Genomic DNA, 11695 nt, shown 5'->3' with positions numbered 1-11695 from the left:
CTGACTGGGAAGTTCCCAAGTTCGGTCCTTGGTCTGGGCTGTTAGTTGATCTCAGCCAAGGCAGCAGTTCAGGGGTTATAATTGTCCTCAGTACCACTGGGCTAAATATAAGTAAAAATTAGCCACTGCCCTTGCTCTTGATACTGATCCAGTGACATCAATTGGGAAGTGTATGGATGTCATTTGGGAGTATGATTGGACTCGGCTCTGATGACTACCACAGTGGAAATCCTGCTGACGCTCACTGAGTCGACTGATGGTGAAGCACCAGAGGTTAACACATTTCTGTGGAATTGCACCCAGCCAGATTCAACACTTCCTGGAGAAAGTAATTCGCAGTTGATTTTGGACAATAAGGATGGAGGGAGAGTGTCTAGAATAAGGCTTTTACAGCTTTGGAGGGACAGGAGGGGACAGAATGTCCTATAGAATCCAGACTTGGCTGTTCTGAATTTCTATCCTGTACTTAAATCAACAACGTTTGTAACCTATATTTGCAGAGTATTAGAATAGGAGGATCTGCAGCTTGGTAACTCAAACCAAACATCACGTCAAGATTTGAGAGATTCACCAGATTCATCAGGATCACGTTATCATCAGCCTTTGGAAAAACACCAATCACAGTGGTGAGAAACAGTACACATGTTCTGTGTGTGGATAGAACTTCAACCATTCGTCAACCTCTGAGACTCGTGTGCCCAGCTGACTAAACACTGTAAATGTGGGGACTGTGGGAATGGATGCAGATGTGCGTTGGGTGAAAACACATCAGGGAGAGGCCATTTACCAGCTGAGTGTGGAAAGAGATTCAGTCTCTCATCTCACCAACTGACATTCGAGGACTTAGATAACAGACTTTCTCCTGTGAATATAGAGCTGTGTTATTGGGCCATGATGTTTTTACTTGTTCATCTAGTTGACTGTAAACCTTTGCCAATTAGTTGATGTGATCGGTTTACTTGTAGATATTAAAAAAAATACATTTACTGAGTGGATTCAAATTTAAATTGAAACCAGCTTTGCAGGTGTGATACTCTATTCACACATTGAAGGTGAGAGAGATGCTGTGGGCACAGGAAAATTCCAGTATGTGTAAGTGATTAACAGACTGGATTTTGTGTTTAATGATCCAGGGCGTGTTAGCTATCCCTCCCCTGGACATCAATGCACTCTGGACGGTATGTGTAACTGCCACTTGTCCTGAGAGTAACCAAAGGTCTGAGAACTGAAACAATCTACAGTTAGAAAGCAGTAAAGGCGCAAAATGTAGCAGTCGATAACAAGACATCAATTTTTCTCCTCTTATCATGGAGACCTCAAGTATCGACACACTATGTTATTTGAAATATCAAAAAATAATCTCCAGCCCAGTTATATGGGTGATTAACATCAGCAGAAACAAATCCCAACTCACAGAATAAACACGATTCAGTCAGGATGCGATTAACAGCAGTAAAAACAGTAGAACCCAACCTCTGCAGTAACTTGCGAACTCGCAATTCAAATGACTGAGTAAATCCACTTTGGTGGTAAAAACAGAGAGACAGACTATTATCTGAATGGTGACAGATTAGGAAAAGGGAAGGTGCAACGAGACCTGGGTGTCATGGTACATCAGTCATTGAAGGTTGGCATGCAGGTACAGCAGGCGGTTAAGAAAGCAAATGGCATGTTGGCCTTCATAGCGAGGGGATTTGAATACAGGGGCAGGGAGGTGTTGCTACAGTTGTACAGGGCCTTGGTGAGGCCACACCTGGAGTATTGTGTACAGTTTTGGTCTCCTAACTTGAGGAAGGACATTCTTGCTATTGAGGGAGTGCAGCGAAGGTTCACCAGACTGATTCCCGGGATGGCGGGACTGACCTATCAAGAAAGATTGGATCAATTGGGCTTGTATTCACTGGAGTTCAGAAGAATGAGAGGGGACCTCATAGAAACGTTTAAAATTCTGACGGGTTTAGACAGGTTAGATGCAGAAAGAATGTTCCCAATGTTGGGGAAGTCCAGAACCAGGGGTCACAGTCTGAGGATAAGGGGTAAGCCATTTAGGACCGAGATGAGGAGAAACTTCTTCACCCAGAGAGTGGTGAACCTGTGGAATTCTCTACCACAGAAAGTAGTTGAGGCCAATTCACTAAATATATTCAAAAGGGAGTTAGATGAAGTCCTTACTACTCGGGGGATCAAGGGTTATGGCGAGAAAGCAGGAAGGGGGTACTGAAGTTTCATGTTCAGCCATGAACTCATTGAATGGCGGTGCAGGCTAGAAGGGCTGAATGGCCTGCTCCTGCACCTATTTTCTATGTTTCTATGTTTCTATCCCTCCCACACTTCCCCAGTGTGAACTCGCTGGAGTTTCAGCAGATCAGATGATTGAGTGAAACCTTGGCCACACACAGAGCAGGTGAATGGTCTCTCCCCAGTGTGACTGCGATGATGGATTTCTAGATCTGACTGGGAACTGAATCCCTTCCCACAGTCTCCACATTTCCATGATTTCCCCATGGAGCAGGTGTCCTTGTGTCTCTCCAGGTTGGATCAGTTGAAGTTTCGTCCACACACAGAACACGTGTAGTTTCTCCCCGCTGTGAATGTTGCGATGTTTTTCAGGCTGTGTAACTGGTTGAAGCTCTTTCCACAGTCAGTACACTGGAACAGTCTCACTCGGATAGGGTATGTGTATCTCGGTGCTTTTACAGTCACACTGATGTTTAAAATATTTTCCCACAGACAGAACAGAAAAATGTTTCTCCTGCCACATTCAAAGGCCGATGGTATTCATCATTTCTTGCTCACTTGGTTGGGTAAGTGCGCAAAGTGAGAATAAAATCAATGATCTGCTAATTTTCTCTGCTGGTCACTGGGTCTTTTGTGCTGGCCCAATAGGGTCAACCCGGGCTGGCCCAATAGGGTGAACCAGGGCTGGCCCAATAGGATGAGCCTGTCTGGCCCAATAGGGTGAGCCCGGTCTGGCCCAATAGTGTGAGCCCGGGCTGACCCAATGGGGTGAGACTGTGCTGGCCCAATAGGGTGAGCCTGGGCTGTTCCAATAGGATTAGCTTGAGCTGGGCTGGCCCAATAGGGTGAGGCGTGCTGGCCCAGGATCACCAGACAACTATCAGAACAACAAGGCTCCCTTTCAGGGACCACTGAGCTGGACATAAACATGTGGCCAATCAAACTGACAGACATCCTGAAGCCCCGCCCACCCTTTGTCCCTGCACAAAGGACCGTGCATACGCCGTGAAACCGCCCTGACCAATATGGCGGCCGCTGAGCACGCTCCCTCCACCTGGGAAAACAGTTACTGCCAAGAAAGGTGCTAAGAAAACGGTCACTAAAGCACCACCGAAGAGCGGCAAGAAGCGCAGAAAGTCGAGGAAGGAGAGTTACCCCATTTACATCTATAAAGTGATGAAGCAGGTTCACCCTGATACTGGCATCTCCTCCAAGACCATGGGCATCATGAACTCGGTTGTGAAGGATATTTTGGAGCGCATCGCGGGTGAGGCTTCCCGCCTGGTCCATTACAACAAGCGCCGCACCATCAGCTCCCGGGAGATCCAGACCGCCGTGCGCCTGCTGCTGCCCGGGGAGCTGGCCAAGCACGCCGTGTCGGAAGGGACAAAGGCGGTGACAAGTACACCAGCTCCAAGTAAAACTGCACGCTGTCCTGAGAGATCAAACCCAAACACAACGGCTCTTTTAAGAGCCGCCCACAACCTCTCTGAAACAGCTGCACAAACCCATCTCCCTTTAAACTTAAATCACTAATTATTTCCTGAACAAGTGTGCGAACCTTTGGAGTTCCAGCTGTAGATTTAGTTTTTAATTCTCTGATAAGCACCTTCACTCTCAGACCTGTACATTTACACCGCCTGCCGAATTAAAAGCATGTTTAGAGGCTGAGACTCAGATTTCAGTCACACATTCTCTCTCGCAAGTAATTATCAAGTTTATTTATCAATTCCTGTTGCGTCAGTCCGTTTATTAACCCGACACTCCCCGCAGTGTAACAATCCAGAATGGGTGTTCTTACAGAGACCAGAACCGGGGCAGTTTGATCACTCTGTCTAATATGTCCTTACTATACAGTATAAATGCACACGAGGCCCATACTTGAGAGAAGGTCGCTCTGTGGCCAGTAACATTTATTAGCCAGCACTGAAGTGATGAAGGTGAGTGGAGCTTCCCCTTTTATACCTGAAAGTCCAGGTTAGGAATGTCTCCCACAAGTTCACCCCCTTGTGGTCAATGTTCTTATGGTGTACAACTTAGGTCAGTTTTACATGGGTTACAATGAAAGTTGAATACATGACATCACCTCTCCCCAAAGTCTTATTGGGATCACAGGTTAAGTCTCTCTGGTGGTTTACGCTCCCTTGTAGAGCGCCTGAGTTGGGGCTCCAGTTGTTGGGCGTTGGCTGAGTGTCTGATGTTTGCGTGCCTCGGCCTTTCCGGACTGCCCACAGTGACTGGGCTCTCCTCCGCTTGGTTCTTGTGTTCGGTCACCTGTGGAGGAGTGAACTCTATATCGTGTTCTTCCTCTGCTTCTTCTATGGGGTTGCTGAACCACCTTTTTATTTGATCCACATGTTTGCGGCAGATTTGTCCATAGGTAAGTTTAACTATCAGAATCCTATTCCCCTCTTTGGCAATCACAGTGCCTGCGAGCCATTTGGGCCCTGCAGCGTAGTTGAGGACAAAGACAGGGTCATTGACATCAATACATCGCGCCCTCGCATTCCCGTCATAGTAGTCACATTGTGGCTGGCGCCTGCTCTCAACAATTTCTTTCATGGTGGGGTGTATAAGCGATAACCTGGTTTTGAGCGTCCTTTTCATTCGCAGCTCTGCGGGTGGAACCCCTGTGAGCGAGTGTGGTCAGGATCTATTGGCCAACAGGAGACATGATAAGTGGCTTTGTAGGGAACCCGTTGGATTCTGAGCATCCCCTGTTTGATTATCTGCACTGCTCGTTCCACCTGACCATTTGAGGCCGGCTTGAATGGTGCCGTTCTGACATGGTTGATAACGTTTCCTGCCATGAAGTCCTGGAATTCAATGCTTGTAAAGCACAGGCCATTGTCGCTGAGCAAGACGTCTGTTAGACCATGGGCGGCGAACATTGCCCGTAAACTTTCTACCGTGGCAGTGAATGTGCTTGAATTGAGAATGTCGCACTCGATCCATTTGGAGTAGGCGTCTACTACAACCAAAAACATTTTTCTCATGAAAGAACCTGCGTAGTCCACATGGATACATGACCATGGTTTGGCGGGCCAGGATCAGGGGCTAAGGGGGGGACTTCCCTGGGTGAATTGCCCAGCTGAGCACACGTGTTGCATCTGTGAACACAAAGTTCCAGGTCTGCATCTATCCCTGGCCACCAAACGTGGGAGCTGGCAATTGCCTTCATCATGACAATGCCCAGGTGCTCATTGTGGAGTTCTCTGATGAACCTCTCTCTGCCCATCTCGGGTATGACTACAGGGTTTCCCCATAGTAGGCAATTGGCCTGAATCGAGAGTTCATCCTTGCGCCTGTGAAATGGTTTGAATTCCTCAGGGAATGCCCCATACGTGGCAGCCCAGTCCCCATTCAGGACATATTTCCTGACTAAAGACAGTAGCGCATCTCTATTTGTACAGCTTTTTGTCTGACGGGCTGTCACAGGTGAGCCTTCGCTTTCGAAAACTTCAACAGCCATGACCATCTCAGCAGCATGCTCGGTTGCCCCCTCGGTGGTGGCTAGTGGGAGCCTGCTGAGTGTATCGGCGCAGTTTTCAGTGCCCGGTCTGTGCTGAATTGTATAGTCATTGGCGGCTAACGTGAGTGCCCACCTCTGTATGTGGGCCAATGCATTTGCATTTATGGCCTTGTTGTCGGCCAAAATGGACATTAGGGGTTTGTGATACGTCTCCAGCTCAAAATTCCTGTCAAACAGGTACTGGTGCATTTTTTTACAGCATATATCCATGCAAGCGCGTACTTTTCTACCATCCCGTAGCCCTGTTCTGCCTGGGACAGACTTCTGGAGGCATAAGCTACCGGCTGTAACTGACCCTTGGCATTAATATGCTGCAACACACACCTGACCCCATAGGACGATGCATCGCATGTTAAATCAAATGTCTTACATGGGTCATGTAGCATTAACAGATTGTTGGAACATAACAAATTTTGTGCTCTATCAAAAGCCCTTTCCTGGCTGTCCCCCAAGAACCATTCACGACCTTTGCGCAGGAGCATGTGTAGCGGCTCTAACAGCCTGCTGAATTTGGGAAGAAAGTTACCAAAATAATTCAGGAGCCCGAGGAATGAATGCAGTTTCGTCGTGTTACGGGGTCTGGGTGCTCTCTGGATCACTTCCGTTTTGGACACAGTAGGTCCATTCCCGTCTGCTTCTAACTTCATCAACAGGAATTCTATCTCTGGAGCTAGGAAGATGCACTTCGCCTTTTTCAGTCGCAGACCTACCCGGTCCAGACTGCATAGCACCTCCTGCAGGTTGCGGAGGTATTCTTCAGTATCGCAACCCGTGATGAGGATGTCGTCTTGAAAAACCACTGTCCCTGGAATTGAGGAGGCTTTCCATATTTTGTTGAAAGATCGCGGCGGCCGAGCAAATTCCAAATGAAGCTATGTTGTACTCAAACAACCTTTTGTGTGTCGTGATGATGGTCAGCTTCTTTGACTCACTCGCCAGCTCCTGGGTCATGTCCAATTCTGAGGCAGGTCCAATTCTGAAAAGAAATTGCTACCGGATAGCGTCGCTCTCGGTAGCGGGTACTGGTCTTGGAGTGACACCCGATTGATGGTGGCCTTGTAATCACCACATCTCATGACCGACCCATCCGCCTTGAGTACAGGCACAATCGGGCTCACCCAGTAACTGAATTCAACAGGCGAGATGATACCTTCCCTCAGCAAGCATTCCAATTCGCCTTCTATCTTTTCCTGCATCAAGTACGGCACCGGTATGGCCTTGTGGTGTACTGGACTGGCGTCCGGGTTGATGTGAATCACTACCTTGGTCCACATGAAAGTGCCAATGCCTGGTTGAAATAATGAGTCAAATTTGTCCAGGGCCTGTGAGCATGATCTTCGCTCCACAGAAGAAATTGCATTGGCATTGCCCCATTTCCAGTTCATGACAGTAGCACAGCCTGGATATTAGGCAGCACCCCGCCCTGAGCGATGGTCACCTTTCCCAGCAGCTTGTTGAGCTCCTGGTCGTTGCGGATGGCCAGCTGCAGGTGTCTGGGGATGAAGCGGGTCTTCTTGTAGTCGCGGGCCGCGTGGCCGACCAGCGGTCAGATACTCGAGCACAGCAGCCATGTAGTTCTGGGCTCCGGCACCCACACGCTCAGCGTAGTTACTCTTCCGCAGGAGCCTGTGAACACGGCCCACAGGGAACTGCAGTCCGGCCCGGGAGGAGCGAGACTTGGCCTTGGGCCGAGCTTTACAGCCGGTTTTTCATCTTCTACACGTTTCCACAATGCACACGTTCAGAGAAAGAATCAGAAACTCCTCCCACATCTGCCCTTCTTGTACCTTCAGGATAAATGCAGGGAGCGAACTTGTGATTGGTCGCTCTGTGGTGAATTTCATGGGTCTTTTCTGATGACCAATCGCAGCCTGTTTAGTCCGCCAATGAAACCGAGGCGGAAATGACTGTTCAACAGTCGGTCCTCTAATGATTTAGAAATTCAAAAATCCCGCCAAAAATTGTTAAAATTGCGGATTATGTTGGTAACTTCACCATTAGCCAAATATTTCCAAACACTTTTTGTTTCCTTTTGTCTTAATCCATATTTCAGATGTAAATCCCAGGCTGTTACAATCAGGATTAAATTCGGGTTCCGTTTCAAACTATCTGCAATGAGTGGAATCAATCTCAACTGATTCTGTATCGGGACACATTCCAGCTCAATCTTTGTAAAAGTTGGATTTCATAGATTATCGATCGATCACCCGCAGAGGCGGCAGTGAGTCCAGAACTGGGAGTCCTTCGGTGAAAAGAGAAGAGGGACAGAGTGTGTGGACGAATATTCAACTGATCGTCCAACCTGGAGAGACACAAGGACACCCACACCATGGAGAAATCGTGGGAATGTGGAGACTGTGGGGAAGGATTCACTCCCCGTCTGATCTAGAAATTCATTGTCACAGTCACACCGAGAAGAGGCTGTTCACCTGCTCCGTGTGTGGGTAGGGTTTCACTCCATCATCTGCTGAAACTCCAGCGAGTTCACACTGGGGAATTATGGGAAGAGATTAATTCAGTTATCTGAATTGCGAGTTCACAAGTGACTGCAGGGGTTGGGTTCTACTGTTATTACTGCTGTTAATCATATTCTGAATGAATCGTGTTCGTTCTGTCAGTTGGGATTTGTTTCTGCTGATGTTAATCATTCTGAAAACTGGGCTGGAGTTTAATATTTTGATATTTCAAATTACACAATGTGTCAATATTTGATATCTCTGTGATAAGAGGCGACTATTGATGTCCTTTAGCGACTGCTCCATTTTGGGCCTTTTCTCCTTCTAACTCTCGATTGTTTCAGTTCTCATGCCTTTGGTTACTCTCAGGGACAAGTCCCAGTTCTCCACACCTTCCAGAGTGCCTCTCTCTGCCATGGTGTCCAGGTTAGGGATAGCTAACATGCCCGAGATCACTGAATACAAATTCCAGTCTGTTAATCACTTTCAGTGACAGGACTTAGCATGTGCCTACAGCAGTTGTTGAGATAAGCGACTGCATCTCTTTCCACATTCAGCTGGTAAACGGCCTCTCCCTGATGTGTTTTCACCCGACGCGCATCTGCATCCATTCCCACTGTCCCCACATTTACAGTGTTGAGTCAGCTGGGCACACGAGTCTCACAGGCTAGACGACTGGTTGAAGGTGCATCCACACACAGAACATGTGTCCTGTTTCTCCCCGCTGTGATTGGTGTTTTTCCAAAGACTGATGATAAGGTGATCCTGATGAATCCGATGATTCCCTCAAATCTTGACGTGATGGTTGATTTGCGTTTCCAAGCTGCAGATCCTCCCCTTCTAATACCCTGCAAATGGAGGTTACAAAAGTTGTTACTTTAAGTACAGGATAGAAATTTCCACTGTGATAGGCATCAGAGCCGAGTTCAATCCTGCCCTCAAGTGACATCCACACACTTCCCAGTTGATGTCACTGGATCGGTATCAAGAGCAAGGGCACTGGATAATTTTTACTCATATTTAGCCCAGTGATAGTGAGGACAATTAGAACCCCTGAATTGCTGCCTTGACTGAGAACAACTAACAGCCCAGATCAAGGACCGAACTTGGGAACTTCCCAGTCAGTATTGCAGAGTGTTCTAAAATTTGTGGGGTTGGGGGAGTGTTAGGAAAAATATTTTCAAACAAAATGTAATCTACCTTTATACAAAACCTTCGTCACAATGCAAAATTCTGAAATCCTTTCAAATTAGAAAAGCAAATCAAATATATCAAAAACAATTGAGACATTTTCGAAAGGCTCAAGTCACTGAAAATAAACAACTTTACAATCACTGCACAGTACAGAAGGGAGCAACTGTTAATGCGAGCTCGGCTTGTGAAGTCCTCCGACACTCCGAGATAAATTGGACTGTTCTTTTAAGTATAACTAGGCAGAGAAAAGGGAGTCCCTGTCCCTTTAAATATCTGCTCCATTCCCCCAGGCAGCGGGAGGAGCAATAGCGTGCGGTATCTTTAGATCCTGACGCAGCAATAACTAATAAAACATATTGCATCAGCTTAAGTACAACAACTGAAAAGTGTGTACACAAAGTCTTTGCTACATATATATGTGTAAGTGTGTGTGTGTAAAGTAAACACATCATTCTTATTGTAAGCTCGTGAATTCCACAGAGATAAGCTATTATCTTCGCCAGTTATTTTTCAGCATTTATTTACTATTATTTACAATGTAATTGCAGAGTGTTTAATCCCTTTACCATTTATTGATGACCCATTGTCCTGTGTGCCCTTGTTTAAAAAGTGATGTCACAATGACCATTCCGTTACCGAGGTGACCATCTGTGTGCAGTATTCAGTGGTAAGGGGATTAAATTACACCGAGGGTAATGAGCAGCCACCCACCAGTCTCTGCACTTTATTGTCCAATGATCACCTCACCAACACACAGAAGCTCCTAGATTTACCTCCAGTGTGGATGACTTGTGTAAGTGATGTTGAAAATGAAATTGTAGGGGTGAAAGAGGAGTTGGGGGAGGGGTTTGGAGAGAAGGGTGAAAGAGGAGTTGGGGTGAGGGTTTGAAAGAAATGGGGTGATAGAGGAGTTGGGGTGAGGGGTTTGGAGGGTCGGGGGAAAGAGTAGATGGGGAGGGGTAATTGGAGAGTAGAGGTGAAGGAAGTGTATGAGTGAGGGGTATTTACTGCCCATTAATTGCCTTTGTTGGGTTTATTTTTCCTTTAAAATATTTTGTATTGTGTGTTCCCCCGAAGGTAGACATGGGGCTGCAGTTCCTTGCAGGCACTGGGCTTTTCTGGTGAATTAATGTGGGTAGTGTTAATTGGGAATAGATTTTAGTGGGATCATTCTGTGCTGAATGCATTGCTCGGCTGCGGGGTTGTCCACAGTCCCAATGACGAGGTGCTGCTACAACAAATCCAGGATTCCCTTACATAGTGACACCAAATCCAGGGACCACAAACATTGTGACACCAAATCTGATATGTCCTTACTATACCGTATAAATGCACACGAGGCCCATACTTGAGAGAAGGTCACTCTGTGACCAGTTACCTTTATTACCAAGACCTCAAGTGATGAAGGTGGGGGGAGCTTCCCCTTTTATACTTGAAAGTTCAGGTTAGGAGTGTCTCCCACAAGTTCAGCCCCTTGTGTTCAATGTTCTCACGGTGTACAACTTCGGTCAGCTTATACATGGATTACAATGATAGTTGAACACATGACATCACCTCCCCGCAAAGTCTTATTGAGATCACAGGTTTAGTCTCTCTGGTGGTTTATACTCGCTTGTAGAGCGCCTAAGTTGGGGTTCCGGTTGTTGGGCGCTGGCCCGAGTGCCTGCTGTTTGCAGTGCGTCAGGCCTGTCTGGACTGCCCACAGTGACTGGGCTCTCCTCCAGTTGGTTCCGGTGTTCAGTCACCTGTGGTGGAGTAAACTCTACGTCGTGTTCTTCCTCTGCTTTTTCTATGGGGTTGCTGAACCTCCTTTTCGTTTGATCCACATGTTTGCGGCAGATTTGTCCATTGGTAAGTTTAACTATCAAAACCCTAATTCCCCTCTTTGGCAATCAGATTGCCTGGAAGCATTTGGACCCTGCAGCGTAATTAAGGACAAAAACAGTGTATTGACATCAATAATGGCGCCCTCGCATTTCTGTCATGGTAGTCACATTGTGACTGGCGCCTGCTCTCAACAATTTCTTTCATAGCAGGGTGTATAAGGAATAACCTGGTTTAGAGCGTCCTTTTCATTAGCAGCTCTGCGGGTGGAATTCCTGTGAGCGAGTGTGGTCGGGATCTATTGGCCTACAGGAGGCGTGATAAAGCAGCTTTAAAGGGAACCCCCTTAGATTCTGAGCATCCCCTGTTTGATTATCTGCACTGCTCGTTCTGCCTGGCCATTTGAGGCCGGCTTGAACGGTGCTGTTCTGACATGGTTGATTCCATTGCC

At 47.1% G+C, this 11695-nt stretch overlaps 1 protein-coding gene across 1 annotated transcript; it reads left to right on the top strand.

The window, feature by feature from the left end:
• Positions 1–256: 256 nt before the first annotated feature.
• On the top strand, positions 257–7908 carry LOC139247537 (histone H2B 1.2-like). The gene is made up of 5 exons (XM_070871650.1): positions 257–328; positions 2731–2804; positions 3279–3633; positions 7221–7315; positions 7824–7908. Exons 1-5 carry the CDS (start codon positions 257–259, stop codon positions 7906–7908), a joined length of 681 nt encoding a protein of 226 aa, XP_070727751.1.
• The last annotated feature ends 3787 nt before the right edge of the window (positions 7909–11695 follow it).

This window comes from Pristiophorus japonicus, unplaced genomic scaffold (genome assembly GCF_044704955.1).
Source record: "Pristiophorus japonicus isolate sPriJap1 unplaced genomic scaffold, sPriJap1.hap1 HAP1_SCAFFOLD_271, whole genome shotgun sequence".
In the NCBI taxonomy this organism is placed as follows: domain Eukaryota; kingdom Metazoa; phylum Chordata; class Chondrichthyes; family Pristiophoridae; genus Pristiophorus; species Pristiophorus japonicus.
This window is presented reverse-complemented; position numbering and strand designations above follow the sequence as displayed.